The following is an 18,280-nucleotide window of genomic DNA, read 5'->3' as shown; positions in this document are numbered from 1 at the left end:
CGCTGATCCTGCCTTTCCTGTAGGATATTAGTTTGATGAATTGTGGCAGTGTTATTGGCCTTGTCTAACTAGATCGGTCTGCAGCCTTAGACCATGGTATTCTTCTCAACTGCATTTCTTTGGCACTCCAGGCTCTGCTTTTTCTGTGGTTCCTTCTTTCTCGGATTGTCAATCTATCCCTCTTTTTCCTTACTCTTCACCTCAACCTCTAAACCACAGTGACCCTCAGAATAGTCACTTGTTCCTCTCCCATGTAATCCTTGTGTTCACCCTCTTCCTGCTCTTATTGCTACCTTTAGTTTTTCTTAATTACTTGTGTTTAGGACACCCAGATTCTCTTCCGCTTGGATGGAGAGCGGGAATCTACTGCTGATATCTTTCAATCCTACCTCAACCACACTCGCTACTCTAAAAGCATTCCTCCCCCTATTAATACCAGTCACATCAATTCTTCAACCACCACCACTTGTCTGGCACTTCACGCAACCCACCATTCTCTCAATTATTTACTTTCACCATTCTCTCAATTATTTACTTCTTTCAATGTATCTACTCTGACACTTCGCTCTTTCACACTTGCATGACTTCGTACTCACTACACACACTTTGTCTAGCCTCACACTGCCAATTATTGCATTGATACTTACACCAGACCCATTGAGTCTCAATGGTATCAATGCTTGTACTTCGCAACCTAAAAAGGTTAATGTTGACTATACTTGCTTTATTTATAGGGCTCATTTTACAGATCCACTAGCAACTGAGATCACCGGTTTGATATAGTTACAGCCTGTATTTTACCATTGCATTCAGACACATGCCCAAGTAAATATGACAACGCAACAATTGTTACTACGTTTTTATTTTGCCATGCACTACCTACATCAGTTGCATGACTGCTCTCTGGTAAACCGAGCCTTTCACACAATCTCATACATCCCTAACGGTTTATGACCATTGTGATCCTCCTAGCCCGCACTATTACCTATGATCACAGAATTCATATCTTTTTGCAACATGGCCACAGGAGGACAGACAGAAAGGTCACACGCTTATAAAGCATAGACTATATACCAGCTATAAACCATGCATATAATGTATCACAAGTGCTTTCAAATTAGCATCAATATGGACCATTCAGCCTTCTCATTCTAAATGTATAAGTTATGCTTTGTCGCCTACCAACCTTGCCTACCACCAAAATACCCATCTTACATTCCACACATCACCTCAATCGCCAATGTAGAGCAAGGCCAGGAAGCAGGACAAACGTCAGTCAGCTACTAATTGCCTCGCTAATATGAACATAAGAACTGCAAAGTTATAAACAGAAGAAACTCTGGTGTGGGATAGCCATGCCTCACCTTTGACTCTCAGCGTCATTGATGTGTTTAAGCACTCCGTTTCCCCCTTTATTTTTGGTTGGGCTATCACTTGCAAATCTACCTAGAATCAGAGCTAGTCGATATTTCAATATAGTTAAGTGATGGCACAGAACAAACCCATCACACCACATAAAGGGTTCCAAATTGCTGGGAGCTATTTGGCTCCTGCTCCTATCCCAGGAGAGCCTGGTTAGCTTGATACCAATAACTACTTTGGCTCCTGAGGCAAACTGGTTCAATACAAATAAACTATGTTGCATTGACTTTCTATATCTGGGAATGTGTATACAAGCAGCATTAGGGACATCTAGAAGGCATTTAAAGTATAATGAATTGTACACAATGAACACAGTTTTAAAGTTTGCATCTCACATAAGTTAGTTAACTCATGGTTCCCTAGAGGCATCTCCTGCCTACTAGTTGATGGCCGATACCCAGGAGCTAGTTTTGTCTCCTGCTCATTAAAACAGAATTTCGACCCCTGCCCATACGACAATAATGCAACCTTAATCTTCTCAACCTGCTTTCATTTCTCCCACTTCCCCATCTTCAAACACCGTCACTATCAAACTGACAGTCCGTGATGCCCAAATACAACCTCAAGATCCTCCCTAAATGCAGACAGCCTCAGGCACCCAGTGAAAAGGAAAACCTCAGACACCCGAACAAGACTAAATTCACAAATGATCTTCCTTTAAGAGCCCAAAAACTTGACTAACATGACATCGTTAGACTGAAGGCAGAATGGATAGATTGAATCTTGGACTCTACAACCACAGGCCAGAAAGAGGATTTTACTATCATTCATTCTCAATCCGTAAATGCAAAATGAATTAAGGGTTCCAATCACAATGAAGGAAGAATGGCCAATGCAAAGTTACACATAGCAGGTTTCCAAATAAATCCTGTATCCATGATGACACTTTTTGTAACAGAATCGTGATGGGAAAGAACCAATAACCCTGGTGATTTAAACAGGACAGCCAGCCTAGAATCGGGTCAACTGTCATGCTTTAAATTCAGACCACCTAAACATAGTGACAACTTTTGAGCCTTCCTCAAACTCAGCTACTCAGAGAAACTAATCTCAACGCAAGAGAATTTACTGTCTCTATTGCCTACAGGGTTCACACTCCACACTTGATTTCATGACCTTAATTCAACTTCGTCTCCTCTGAAAGTAAATCCAGGTACATCTTGAACCACACAGCCATTACGCCAAGTATCACTATTGCTAACATAACCAAACAGGCCACACCACGGGGCATGAATGCAGAGCTTGTACTTAGTAAAGAAAGTTCTACTACGTGAACTGTTGCCATCTGCAGTTACTTTTACCTAATTAATCCCACAGAATCCTTGTTCATCAATAACTGATGCGTTCAATGCATGTGCTTGGTGAAACCATGTGCTCGATCAACAGTAATTTATATTAGCGCACCCATCAAACAAAGGCTAAATTGCAACTTTATCAGACACTACAGCCACAATGGAACGCTTATTTGTATACTCCAATAAACTACTATATCAGCAAAAAATTCAAAAACGTAAGAAACAAATTAACTTCACCGATCACTAAAAAAGCAGATCCTGGTCAGAGACAAAACAGGCTAAAGTAAACATGGACGGTCAGTACAGAAGAACTATTAAAGATGAGATTGCCGATGATTTCATAGATTTCTATGATGCTTTATACAAAGAAGAAATTCTTAAAAGCTGCCAATAGCCCAATTTCAGCTAAGAGTCTCTTGAGATGCACCAGTTCAATGGACTGAAATGAAAACTTTTAGCCAGAAAATTAAATAAGTGTAAAATCGCTATGCCCAGGTGGCATTCCAGCAGAATTTCAAACTTTTAACCCAACATTTGCTCAAACTTTCCAACATTTCACAGAAACTGGTCAAATCTTTTAAACCCTCAGAAACGCCATGATTATCATAATACCTAAACAAGACCAGGAACCTTCTCTGATTACAAACTACCATCCCATATCCTTAATAAACCATGACTGCAAAATGTTTTCAATTACTATAAGCTTAACACCGAAGTAGCTGCTTAAAAGGGCAGCCTATCGGATGACAATACCAGACAGATATCACACGCACTATTTAATGGCTCCAATCTTAAAGTGTCACAAGGCTATACACTCGACGCTAAGAAGGCCACTGGCTGACCATGTGTCATGGCCCTTCTTATTCAAAACCCAGGAATTGTTCAATTGGTGTGCCCCCTTCAGAAGCAGTCACTGCACTATACCACAACCCTAGAACTCCCATCTCTATTACTAGAAACGGCACTCCCTACTTCACACTCACCCAAGGAATTAAGAGAAGGATGCCCCCTACCTCCATTCCTGTTCAAGCTCCGGAAGCCCCGCTTTCCCCATTTCGCAATAGCCCCACCTTCCTTGGCATTATTAATGTAATGATGTAGAACAAAAACTCATCCTGTGCAGACGACCTTCTCCTACAGGTCTCCCAACCAGAACATTTCATTTCACAGAGCATCAACACAACTCAGGATTATAGTTTAATTTCAGTTACTCCCGAAACAAAATCAAATACTTCTCTATAAACCTCCGATGCAACTGACATTACGCCTGAAAGAGAAAAGACAATATCAAATACCTCAGTACAAGGTAAAACATGTCAAGTTGCTACTATCAAGACATGGAGTCATTTGCCACCTTAATTCTCTAAATACACACAGTACACAATGTCTTACTCCCAAAACAAAGAAAACATACAATTTTTATTTTTTAAACTGGCGTTTGTTGTAATCATGGCTTTGCACATAGGAATGTTTGCAAATTTAGTGATTTTAAACGTGCATTTTACAGTAATAATAGAGCTCCTTTCTGTAGCACAGAATTTCTGGTACAACTAATATGAACCTTTCTGCGGAAGGAGAGTGTTGGACTCAGGTGTTTCTTATTTATTATTTGTTTAGAGTACTTTTACTCCTTTTGTTGGAAGTATTTGGCTGTTTCAGGGAGTAAAAGTGGCTGGTATGCCACTTAACTGTAGTGCAATCAAGAATCAATTATCACTAGCAAATAGCTAGTGGCAAGTACACATTTTGGGGCCTGCCTTGGTATACTTTTCAGGAACAACATACAAGAGATGATAAATGTTTAATAGCAAGAGAATCCTAGATTCACTACAAGAAACTACTACATGATCTCCACTGTCACAGTGGGGAAGAATCTAGGCCATAAAAATGGTAAACGCCCTGCAAATGTACTACACACCGAGTATCTTTCTGCAACTATTCCCTCACTCCCAAAAGACAAATTGATATCCAAATTTATATGGAAAGACAAAAACAGAACCTTACAGGCACTTCAAGAGGGTGTGGAAGAGGAGGACTTCAAATGTCAAACTTCAGGAGCTACCACCTAGCTTTGTTAGGCAAGGCAAAGCCTATTTAAAGGTTGTTGGTACAACGCCCCCAACGTAAAGGCTTCTAATTGAACAAAGACATCTCTCCTTATTCCATCCAATAACTGCAGTTACTGGCCCATTAGCAAAATCGAGATCCTCTTCCCAGATTATTTGTGCAAAAAAAACCAAAAAAAAAAATAAGTCTTTCTAACCTACCCTCTATATGGAAATACAAAAGTATTGCTAATGAAGGTTGTACTCTGAATGGTAAAACTGGTCATGCAGAGCCATCCTACCCATCATACACAGGATGGAAGGCTGCATCACTAAATCTAGGTCATTGCCTGCTAGTAAATATCTGCTCCCTCCATCTGACCTGGCAAATTAGAAATAGATGTCTGCAGTAATTCAGACCACATCTGAGAATTCGAGTTTCTTACTGAGACACTCGAAACTTTAACCAACTCTCCAAGAAGTCCAATCGACGAGCCATTCAGCATCCGAACAAAATTCAGAGATGCAATTTTTTTTAAACCCAAATTTACAATATATTTAATGGCATTATCACCTACCAAATGAGAGGACATGAAGGTTATCCTCTTGGATAGTCAACTGTACCAAAGATGGACTAACCTAGCATTTGCATACCAATCTTTGTGTACTTCAACTTTTTTGGACTGCTACTAAACTCCATAAACTCGGCCACACCTTGCCCAAAACGCTAGCACTACCGCCAAATCTCAAAAGACCATGAACATATGTTTTTAGCTGCCTCAACAGTAATCCCTTCTGAATAAACTATGGGACAACAGGATGCATATCCTACAGCTACAAGGTGAAATTGCCTTCAATCTAACCGTGTTTTAATGCAATGGCTACAATCACATCAAAACAAAAACGCAATGCCATTAGCAGGCACTAAAATAAGAACTTCATACTACAAAAATGTCAAAAATCACATCCACTCAATGTACCTGGATCTTTTTTTCCTGCACAGAGGATACCAATTCACAATTTTAAAAAAAAGGAAACCAAAAATAAGAGGTGATCTCAAAGTCTTATTTAAAACTATTTTGTTGGGGACAAATTCTAACAAAAAGTATAACCATAACGGTCCCTTTCTAACCTTGAGTTATTAAATATCCCCTCACATACAAGTAAGCAGACTCTCACCTCAAAACAAACATCTATCGACTGCATGCCCCCCTCAACCTATTATAAAGCCAAGCATATTTGTGTACTCACAAAACTGACCATTTCATGGTGAAAACTCCCATGGATGCGTAAGCGATCACCAGCTCACACCACCTACCCCCCATAACCTATATTTGTGCTTCTACAACCCTTTCACCACCCCATAACTGTTTCCTGTCACAACTGTTATTCTCTTTAGCTACCCACGCCCTTGCTATTATCACAGCATCCAAACCCACAATGATACAATCAGGCTTTCTGCCATGATGCATGTGTGTTTTGTAGATTTGAGTCTACACCACCACCGCCAAACTATTTCATGTAAATGAACACAGCCATTATCTGTACTGGTGTGGATATCCTCCATTACTACCTGTCCCGTTAAAAATCAATACAAACATCCTGCCTCTCTGCTATAGTTAATTGGATTAGCATTAACTGTCTAGGCCTTAACACAAGCAAAATTGAGATCATGGTTTTTGGTGATCCGACTCGCTCTAGTGTTCCACTTTCTGGCATTCTGTTCTGGATCCTTTGGCCGTCCTCAGTTCCCATTGTAAAGAAGTTTGGTTTCAAGTTAGAAAGCAACTTTCTGCACTTCCTCATATTAATTTGGACTCATCTTCTTGCCACTGCTATCTGCAGTTTGTTCGCCATATCTTCCATTTCTCTGTCAGCTTGTATCTCTAACACTTTTACACTCATCCAAACCAATTTGGAAAACTCGAACATCCTACAATTTAACTCTCGCATCCACCCTTGTACTGTCAAAAGAAACGTTGGTCCTTCGGAATTCTATCACTTGTTCGGTTTTTTGGATTACAGCTCTGTGCTCACGATTTCCCTGCTCGCCAGAGGAGAATTTTTAACATCCTCTGTATTGTCCATCGTTGCCTTCTTAATTCCCCCTCCCAAATGTATTCCCCCATCAAGGCATAAATTCGTTTTCAAAAATTGATTAGCAGAGTTTGCTAATTAACATTTTTTTTATTGGCAAACAGACCCATTTGTTTACCAAATTTGCACTAATATTGTTAATGTCAGACGTTATTTGTACCCAAGATATGAAATGAGCAACAATACAGCAGTTTTGCGAACTGCTGAAATAAGACATTGGTGAGTGCAGTCACACCTTGAAAATTCTTTAACCTTCAGTTAGACCTGCAGGTCGGGTAACCTAGTTTACCTATTCAACCTAAGAGACATTTACTCAACCCAAAGTAACAGAGGACAACACATTTAAAATGCTATTTCCGTAAAATGGTGCATGTCACTACAAAACCACTTTGTATGGCACACTGCTACCAACCAGCCAGAGGCTAGCCATGGACAGTGAAACTTTTATTTGACATATAGTGCAAAAAAAAGTAAATGTTAAATAAAAGTTTCAAACAAACTTGTAAATGTTACTCGCCCTTGCTTTGTGAGCCATAGATGAATGTCTGTAAAATGTAAAAGGTTAGCTGTATGAATGGACACAAATAAATAGATATGATAAAAAAAGGCCCCGAAAACAGTTTGGCCAATTGTCTCCTGCAGGTGGTAATATATAATACATTCATAAAGCAAAGTGAGCTCTGGAGCCTAACTACAGTGATTGGTATTGCAGTAGATCTGTAGATGTACAGACTGGATGAACTATTGATCACTACTTTGCGCAAGCATTCAGTTCTCTTTGTCTATTCACTATGTAAGAGGCAAGAAAGAGTGGATTGTGTAGCAGACAGAACTGGGCAAACAAGGTGGAATATTGTAGTTTATGGTCCTCTCACTTTCAGGGCACATGGTTTAAAGCAACAGGGCGATAATATAGAATGTCAAGGAGTATGGGTTTGCTCATGGGCTGGCCACCAGTTGCAAGATTTATGCAAACTGCAGGTTACAGAACTAGGTTTGCCAAACAAAGCATTTGATCATGTGATCATATACATCTTCAAAGTGTTCACTCGTCAATATGATGCATCTTGCCAACAAAATGAAATAGTTGACACTATGAAATTTAGATACTCTAACCTAAACTTTACACTAAAGCACGGACTTGATGAAGTGTTTTACAGTAATACTGTAATGAGGCATTATGTAACAACTTAAATTTTAGGAATGGAATTGCACGACTGTCTTAAAAAAATATAAAGTTGACACATACTGGTCTTTGCCAGACAGAATATAGAAAGCTTAATAAAAGTATCATCTCGATTACTTCTGAGTTGCAATTATTTGAAAAAGAAAAATTAAAATTTCTTGCCTAGCACTCCCACACGTGCCTTTGGCATGCATGTAAGAGTGAAGGAGATGATTACTGCTGCACTTTCACTTCATTAGCACTTGAAGTGACCAGAGAAAAGAGGAACGAAATGTGAGCTGTGCTTTCATTGAAATGGGCAACTTAAATAGCTAACTTTGCTACCCAAGTGTCATTTGATTAATGCATAGCAAATTGCAGTGCGACACTGCTTATTTTATGCATTGCCCAGGATTGAAGCAATATATTCATCCTTGTTTTGTTTGCTTGAAGAAGCAAAGGCCGCTTGATGCTCGGTCCTAGGTTTGGAACTGACCATAAATTCAGGAATTCCTTCTCAGGTCTTGCTGCTTTCTTATACAATACCCTCCATCCGATTTAAGATCTTGGTCTACTTTTGCTGTCTTAGACGGATTCAATTAAATTCCATTTGTGTTGTGTGCTTTACGAAATACCATACCATAAGATGGCCATTTAATTCCTTTTTCGTTATTTTAACAACAAAAAAGTTGTACTTTTTATTACATTGTATTTACTGTTCATTTGTATTTACTGTTCATTTGTAATGCGCCAATACACAAGTAAATAGTGATCCTATTAGGCCTTGCGACATTCAGATTGTGCAATTGCTGCAGCGAGAAGTGCAGGAAATGGGTGGAAGGGTCCATGGAGTGCCAGTGGGGGCTGGTGCAAGAAGAGAGTGAAGGGAAGTTAAGGGGCCGAGATGGCTCCAAGCTAACCAGCCAAGTGTAGGCAGACGGGTCCCTGTGGGCAAGAGCAGGAGAATTGGGAGGGGAGAGGTAGACTGGGCGGGTGAGGGCATGGTGCCCTGTATGACTCTGAAGGAACCAGGCCACCAGTCTCAGACAGGGGGGGGGGGGGGGGGAGAGAAAAGGAAGGTCTTGAGGAGCTTCCGGAACTTAAGGAGATCCGGCTCAAGTCTGAGAGGGGCAGGAATGACATTCCAATGGGAGGCACCTGCGGGGGCTGGGGGGGGGGAGAAAGAGAGAGAAAGAAAGAAAGAAAAAGAAAGAAATATCTACCCCCCCACTCTCTGCTTGGAAAAAGGTCTGATTTGCAGACAGATCTAGACAAGTAAAGGGCTCTAGGGCGATAGAGTTGATAAAGCGTGGTCCCAGTGCCCAAAAATGCTTGTGGATGATGCAGAGGGTCTTGAAAATGTGTTCCTTGCAGCAACCAGGAGCCAGTGAACGATTTTAGGGGCTGAGAGATGCAGTCCCTGGGCTTAAGTCTTGCAGTCCTATTCTGATTAGTTGAAGGGGGCAAAGGGAGGCAGATTGAGGAAGAGGCTGTTGCAGTAGTCTAGCCTGGAGAGAACCAGAGCTCTGGAGACATTGAGTTTCTGTGGGAAAGTGAGGAAGGGGAGAATACCTCTGGGGAGGTGCAGCTGAAAGTGGGCCTTCTTGACCAGGTCCATGGTGTGAGGAGAGAAGGAGATCTTGAAGATGAGTGCCAGGTAGATATTGAAGAGTGAGAGGATAGAGCTCCTGGGGACACTACAGGTGGAGAGTGAGATGGTGGAGAGGAATCAGCCCAATTGAAACTGGGAGAGTCGGTCAGAGAGGATGAAGGTCAACCAGTCCAGAGCCAGGTCTGTGATGCCAAGGGTGTCAAAGAGCCGCTTTATCAAGGTAGCATGATTGACTGTGTCAAAGGCGGAGGAGAGGTCAAGAAGGAAGAGAACAGAAGGAGAGCGGGAATCGAGATTGATGAGCAAGTCTTCACGGGTGTTCGGAGAGCAGTTTCCGTGCCTCTGGCAGCTCTAAACCCAGACTGGTGAACATGGAGGCAACCAACCGATTCACTGTGGTGGACAAGCTGGGAGATGGCCAGCTTCTCAAAGAGTTTACCCAAGAAGTGGCCAGTGGAGATAGGGCAGTAGCTTGCCAGACAGCAAGGCTTTTTTAGGAGTGGGTGCACAAGGGGCATGCTTGGGCGAAGAGCAGATACGCTTGAGTATGAGCAACTACGCTGGGCGAATATGGTTAATGAAGTTGGGGTAGTTAGAAAGGGGAGGGCATTGCTGGTACTAAGCATTACGTTTCTAATCTCCTCCACAAAATGAGTGCACTTCCTATGGAGTAGTGTGGACAGTTGGTCGAGGGGGCTAGGTGACGAGCCACATTTCATAATGAACTCTGTTGACCTGGAATGTAAGGAGCCTGAACAACTTTGTGAAAAGGAATAGGGTGCACTCCAATCTCCGCAGACACCATGATGATATAGCCATGTTGCAGGAAACACACCTCATGGCAGAGAAGCAGGCGCGGCTAGCCAAAAAATGGGGAGGGCGGATTATAGGTTCCACGTACTCAGGGAATGCCAGCGGAGTACTGACTTTGATTGCACCCACAGTGCCCTTTTATGCAACTCAGTTCAAAACCGATGACGAGGGCAGGATAGTGCTCATACAAGGGCTATTAGAAAATGTGGACACCTGCCTGGTAAACATATACGCACCCAACCAGAATACAGCGGCTTTCTTCCAAACTTTGTACCCTATGCTGGGTCCGTTCAGAAATGGTAACTTCACTGTGTCATGAACCCTTGCATAGACAAGTCGGACTCTAAACATTCAAGGCCAGCTACACAGTCGCTGTTGACGTCATTCGAGATGGTCGATATCTGGAGGTCGCTCCACCCGAATTACTAGACATTCCCCACACCTCCTCGGTACACGCCGCCCAAAACAAACTAGACTAGAGCTTGGTGGACGGATCAAAGGACAGCAGAATATAAGAGTAGGTTTCTGTCCAACCACATCACCTTGCTACCACAATGGCAATACAAGCCCCTGAGAACCCCCCCCATTCCGACATGGAAACTGAGAGGCGAAGCCCTAACAGATGTTTTTTCCGAGACTACATCAAAGATGGTATTAAGAAATACTTTCAACATAACATCGGTAGTGTGAACAGCGCAGGAACCCTATGGGAGTCCCTAAAGGTGGTTATTAAACAGGCATAGCTATTGCTAAATCGGGGGGGCATCAGAGCTACACTCAGTAGGGAACTGTCCTCTGCCGAGGAAGCACTGCAAGCACTAGCGCAATCCCACGCTGATCAAGGGGACAGGGGAGCAAAGGAGTTAGTGTCTGAGCTGCTGGGAACACCTGGGTAAGCACAGTTATACTAAATATGTAGAGAGGCAGCACGAAGAGGGGAACAAGCCGGGCAGACTTCTGGCATGGCTATGTAAAAGGGAAGAGCAAAATACACCCATTTTCTCAATACTGACACAGCAAGGTACAATACGGAAGGTATTAATGCAGTTTTCTATGAATTCTATTGTAGTCTATACCAAAACACGCACGCACACTAACAGCCATGGAAGAGGTCCTGAATGACATTGATCTCCCTAGATTGGGCGAGGAAGCGGTACACAACCTAGATACACCGACTATAGCAGAAGATCTGATAAACACCATAAAACGATACCCACAGGGAAAACCCTGGACACAGATGGCCGGCCGATCGAGTTTAGAATTGTCCCGCACCTCCTAGAGGCGCACGTCTCTGGCACCCTACCGCTCAACCTCAGAGAATCAATAATCATAGCTTTGCTGTAACCCAATAAGCAGTCACAGGACTGTAGTTCATATAGACCTTTGTCTATGCTCAACCAGGATAGCAAACTCTTAACGGCAACGTTAAGAAACAGACTAAAGAGGGCAATAGATACACTAGTGCAGCCTCCTGTGACATGCCGTGCGCTGTAGCAGCTTTAGATGCTATAAAAGCTTGACTCCATCAAAGGGACTGGCTGCTCGCCACATTGCATAGGCTGGCCTTTGGCCCATACTATTTACGGTGGGTGGAAATGATATACAAGAATCCGGTGGCGAGAGTCAGGACAAGCAGTCATTTCTCAAAGCCCTAGGTGCTGGAAAAGGGCATCAGACAGTGCTGCCCATTATCCCCTCTGTTGTATATTTTGGCGATGGAACCGGTGGCGGCATATTTGCAGAGGGAATACCAGTCCTAGGGGCGCACCACCTGATCTCTATGCATGAAGACCACTCTCATATATGAGCAAAAACCCGGAAGACAACTTATAATCGAGGTGTTGGCATGCTTCTCCCAGACCATGGGCATTTCAGCGAGTATGTACAAGTCGTCTCTGTTCCCACTGGCGGCGCTGGCCAGAACACAACCCAGCAAACCCGCCGTGCTGGTGCTCAAGTGGAGCTCTGTCACATTTCGATATTTAGGAATCGACATATACCATTACCCGGCCAAGGAGCATGATAACACGCAAAAAGCCCTAGAGAGGGTCAAGAACTATGATACGATATGATGCTTAATACCCAGAGGTTTCCAAGCGCGGACCGGGGATCAAACATGTGGTGCTTCATGTTGCCTTGCTTCCAAGGAGAGCATGTTGCCGCTGAGCTATCCCACCGAGATATGACATTCTGGACCAAGCTTCCCCATTTCATTGGATGGGTAGAGTAGCACTGTTAAAAATGGTTGCCCTTCCACGCCTCCTACACTATTTTTTCTAATGTTCCATATAATATATCCAAAGCCTTCTTCTAGAAGTTAGATACACTGTGCAGGGAATTTTTGTGGCATAACGGCAGATGCAGGATAGCTTTGACTTTACTACAAAGACATTGTTTGTTTGGTAATGTGCTCCAAACCTGTGGGTAGCTGGGCGCAGCAGTTATAAGGATACTTGAAGCTTAGTTACAGAATACAGATAGTTACATACATCAAAGAAACATAACATATTTCCAATTTGGTTGGGTGTGTGCAATACATGATCGATACATTGCTAGGCAGACGGGAGCAGCTATATATACCTATGTACAGACGCAGGTTATACAGAAATCAGCGGTTCACTTGATGAGAAGGCTACATCAGAGTGCCCCATTTTGACCAGTATTATTTGGCAGGGCAACTGCAGTTCGTGGTAAAATGGCTAGCAGACAAACCCACTTTAGATAAAGCGCTACTCCAACCAACGGTACCACGCATCCTCCTGAAGAATAAGCAGCCGCATATAGAGCTTTCACCCAATTTGGTGACACTGGGCACTCAGTTGTGGGACAGGGCAACGCCATAACTCAAAATGAAGGACCGGTTTTCAGTGCAGATTCCCCTGGCCTCGCTAGCCACTGACAACTCAAGTGTGCCAGTGTATCCATACACACTGGAAACCCAAGGGGGATGGGGGGGGGGTCACGATAAGAGACCTGCCCACATGCGCTGTCTTTACACCATTCCAGGAGATAGTGGACAACACTGGCCTACACCACGTCCAATCCCTATTATACCGAACTATAAAGAACTTGATTACACATAGATAGCCTACGTACGGGGAATTGCTGGAAACACTCTGTAATAGACACCCTGTACAGCATCGCTGAAGGCAGGCAGACGATCTCTAGGCTGTATGCATTGCTCCTTACGAGCAGACACATACCCGAGGTGACCATATGAGCTAGGTGGAAGGAAGACCTGAGAGCTCCGTTCCAAGACACACAATGGGCGCACATACTGCTATGCCACATGAAGGTATCCAGGAACACAACTTTACAGCTGATCCAATAGCATGTAATGCACCGAGTGTACTTGACTCCTCTAAAACATCCAAATTTCCAGGAGCAATTGCACAAGGCTGCCACAGATGTGCTGTTCCGGAGGCCGGCATACTGCACATGTTCTGGTCCTGTCTGCCAATAAGGACATTCTGGGAGAGTATGGAGGACAGACCGAAAGGAGGAAACATTAATAAACACCCACTATCACCCGCAGCCTGCTTACTGGGCCGGTTTACACACCTTGAACACTCACGCTCGGCTTCTAAAATGAAAGACCTGGTGTTCGTGTTAGCAAAACGCAGATAGCGATGAGACGAAAGTCGCTGAAAGGTCCCCATAAAGCAGACTGGTGACGGGAACTCAACACAAGGCCATTGGCAGAAACATCTGCATGGCTGCGGGCGGCACGTGTAAGCCTCTCCGATACCAATGCCAACATGGTTGCATGGAACTGGATTACCCAGTGCCTGTTCACCTCAGCAACACCAGAAACAGAGGTTGAGCACGAACCCCGAGCACCCACACAAATAGACTTACTCTAGCATAACATGGGATCAGCGGATTGTATACTGAATTACTGGCAGCATGGGGGGAGGGCATGTTGGGAGTAGGAGGGTATGTTGGGGTTTAAGGGTAAAAGTTGAACGCTTTTTTTTGGTGTAGTTAACGCAACATGGCATGAAGAAACCATTGATCCTGTATGATCCTTTCGTGCTTACTATTTTGCCATTATGCATATGTGTAACATGAAAACCAATAAAAAGGTGTTTAAAGAAAAAGTGAGGGGAAGTATCCAGTGGCAAAGGAGTGATTGCAGAAATCAGAAAAAGGCAGGAGCAAGGGAGACAATGTGGTCCTTGATAGTTCTGGAGGAGCAGGGGAGCACCTGTTCTGGAAGAGACTTTCACAGAGCAGACTTATCTGGAAACCTCATCAGTTGTTATATGGGAATAGAAGGGATGGGGAGAGGGGGCCGAGGGAGGCCTGGAAGACGGTGAGGGAGTAGAGGAGCGTAAGGATGGGATGTCCTAAGTTTTGGAGATGAAGTGAGAGGCAAGAGAAGGTTACAGTGCCAGTAAGGGCAGAGTGGAAGTAGAGACTGTAGTAGGGTTGGCAAATTCCTTGCAGATTTTGAAAAAGTTCTGCTGTATCGTTAGTGGCCACGGAGATGCCGGCTGGATGTAGGCCCTTTTAGAGCAGATGGTGAATCTGTATTGCCTTTGGAGCAGGCAGCAGGCCAGTTTGTCAGAAGATGTGCTTGAAGTCTGCCACTTCCGCTCAGCTACTCTGCACTCACGTTTCAGAGCAGCCAGATCGGAATCATACCAGGAGTTGCACTTGGAAGCAAACTTCAAGCAAATCCTAATGGCAGGGGCAAGGATATCCAGAGTGTTGGAAATGAAGGGTTGAAGGTTAGAGAGGACTGTGTCAGAATGAGAGCAATGGAATGATGGGGAAGTGCAGGTGCAGCAGAAGTGGCAGCTGACACTCGCTTCATTGGTCAAATGAAGGAGGAGGAGGCTGGTAGAGTGGGCGAAGGTGGTCTAGGTGAGAAGAAAGAAGGGCATGATCAGACCAGGAGAGAGGAATGGAAATGGGGAAGTCTGAGGAGAACAGTGCATACAAGGTGTGTCCCGCAGAGTGCGTCGGAACAGTGTGAAGAATGGAGAGGAAAGAAATAGTCACAGAGGTTGCGGAAAAACCCAGGAGGCTGTATGATAGGAGTCAATATAAATATTGAAGTCTCCAAGGAGGAGAAGGTCACAAGAGAAGAGGGGAGGTCAGCCCAATCAGAGAGGAAGTGGAAGGCCTGGGGGGTGGCCTGTATATGGCGGACCGAGTAGGAGAGTGACTATTGGAAAGACCAAGCGTGCAGACAAGGGTTTCGAACGAGGACTAGGTACGATAGTAGCAGGGAATCACTCAGGGAAAACGAGGGCCACTCCGCACCATAACCGGTTAAGCCTGGGTATAGAGAGGAACTTTTAACCCTCAGGAGAGTCAAAACCCGTGACAGAGCTGTCCGTGAACCATGTCACGGTGAGAGCGAGGACACCTAGGCGGCAGATGTCCGAGGAATGTGACGGCAGAGCAAGAGTTGAGTGTAGCCAAGAGGAGCAGGTTTCTACTTTTGAAGGTCTTCCCAGGAGGGGTTCAGGAGTGGCAGAGGTGCAAGAGGGATGACCGCAAGAGGAGCGGAAGGAGGAGGAGGAAGTTGGTGAGAGACTGAAGACGCCCATCAGGTAGGAGTAGGTGGGACTCCTTGATGGGCATCTCTCCTCTCCTCTTGCTGCCATCCAAATTATTTAGTCCATAAAAAGGAGATCACAAGGCAAAAGATGAGATCAGCATATCACTAGTACAAATTATTCTGCCCGTGTATTCCACGTACAGTGTGGCAAGTGCTACTCACACAGGTCTTGCCTCTTCCAGTGAGCAGCAAAACAGACTTCAGAGAAAGATCCAGATGTTTTGCACACCAGATCTACAAATACATGCGGAATATGACCAACACCTCAGTTTGAGCGCACATGGGAAAGAGATGAAAAAAAAGACTACTGTATAAAAATGTGCCCAACACCCACTGCCATTTCAGGCAGTTACGATTTATAGATCAGATATGGTGACGCATATCTAGAAAGTGTTTTTAATATTCTCAATGAAAAATCATACCAACAAACGAATGGCTTAAAAGCAACCCCACTCAGTACAGTAACCAATGAAGGCAAATCATATGCCAGAATAGGTTAAGAGACAAGATGAGGGTTACCACTTCCAAATGTCTGTCTGAAAGTAAATTTATGACCATCAAAAAATGTCAAATAACCATCACGCACACATGGCACAAACTGGATAGTTTCATGACCGATGGCAGTTAGGTGTGATCAACTAACTCATAGCTATTTGTTGCATTGCTCTTCGAAGAATGAAACGCAGACAGTTGTAGGTCAGAGCCAGGTTTGTAGCCCGACACACAAACTTAATTTCAATCTTTAAAGTGGATGACCGAATCACCAAGCTACTTCAGTTGCTAAAATTAATGCATTAATTTAATCAAAACATGGTAGGACACTCCTTGGTTGTCAAAGTTAAATATAGAAGCATTATCAAGTCCAAACAAAGCGTGAACGCTAAGTTAGGAGAATGGCATATACATTAGGTATAGATGTGCAAAGTGTATGTGAAAACAGTTGTCAACTATCAGAATGAGCCAAACATTTTAAAAGTGCGCAGTGGAGCAAAAGCTACGAGTGACAAACATTTTGTTTGTGGCTGATTGCATTTCAAAGATATACACTACCCGCCTCCTCCAGCCCAGGTAGGAGACTTCTGTCAGTGTAATACGGATGCAGAAGTGGGGCCATGCTTGTGATAACATTACTCATTTGCAGAAACTAGTCGCATGCATTTTAATACTAGCGGTCACAAAACGTATCTCGCTAATATTGCACATTCCATCATTCTTTGCTCACTTCTTTTTCGAGTCAAACCACTTTCTCTTTCAGTTCAGCCTTCCAAGTTCCACGTGATCTCATCCCATAAACCTTGCACTGTGTTCACCAGAGCAACAGCTTGCCGTATTCCCGTGTTGCAGCGCCATACGTTCACCTGCAGCCCACCTCTTGAAGCCCACGACACAAGTAATGCATTCTTCCTCCCGCATTCATGTCAGCTGCCCCATTGACTTGACACCTTGCCTGTCTTTCTCATCTCCAAATACTACCTCCCCTGATCCTTACCAGCTGTCCCCGGGCCGCAGCTCCTTCTCCCCTGCTTCCTGCACCTGCTTCCGCTGGGCCTCTAAGCCGGGCAGCGCTGCCGCCATCACGTAGACTTTACCGGACCGCTTTCCGTCTCTCACCCCCAGCCCCCACCTCTCGACGCCGGAAACAGGAAGAACGGGGACGTCCCGCCCCGGCGGCGCACGCTGCTGGGCGTCATCTGCGTGCGCCGCCGCCATGTTGGAGGCTTTGGAGAGAATTGTGAGGAAAGAAAGACCGCACCTGTCTGTTCATGGAAACGAAAGACAGACTACTGTATTCCGTAGACGGGAACATCCACTTCAAAGTTTTCTCTTTAAAATTAATGCAAACGTCAGCATGTGCTCTTAATACATTTTAGCACTGTGTTAAACAGAACAAAGAATGGCATAGCGTCCTAGTGTAAATAGAGTAACCCGCTGGTTCGACTATGTAAAGGAACAACACTCTTCACTGCGTACATCTCAGTAATATTTTGGCCCTAACTTTTCTCAAATGCTCACAGGACACACATCCTTCTGAGATGCTGTTCATCATTTCACTGGTGCTCCCGTGTCAATCAATGGGGCATTAGAAATGTAATGTTTACTGATATCTCTGTTGAAAATACAATAACACGGGGGCGTGGCCAAGCAGCACCGAAGATGGCAGCATAGCTCTCGAGCTCCTGGCGTTCCTGCCTGAATGTAATTACGGTCATTATTTGGTAACCTCAACCAAATGAAAACTATGGTTGTTGGGTGTTGGTC

At 44.1% G+C, this 18,280-nt stretch overlaps 1 protein-coding gene across 1 annotated transcript in view; it reads right to left on the bottom strand.

Moving 5' to 3' along the window:
• Positions 1–17,713, bottom strand: part of USP11 (ubiquitin specific peptidase 11) — a 2,050,211-nt gene extending 2,032,498 nt beyond the window's left edge. Inside the window, exon 1 of the mRNA XM_069647415.1 lies at positions 17,511–17,713. Coding sequence (XP_069503516.1) covers positions 17,511–17,596 — 86 coding nt within the window. The 5' untranslated portion in view covers positions 17,597–17,713. The remainder of the gene's footprint in view (positions 1–17,510) is intronic.
• Positions 17,714–18,280: the final 567 nt, after the last annotated feature.

This window comes from Ambystoma mexicanum, chromosome 2q (assembly GCF_040938575.1).
Source record: "Ambystoma mexicanum isolate Mex_15411 chromosome 2q, UKY_AmexF1_1, whole genome shotgun sequence".
Lineage (NCBI taxonomy): Eukaryota > Metazoa > Chordata > Amphibia > Caudata > Ambystomatidae > Ambystoma > Ambystoma mexicanum.
Note: the sequence above shows the minus strand (reverse complement) of the source record. Positions and strands in the feature narration are given on the sequence as shown.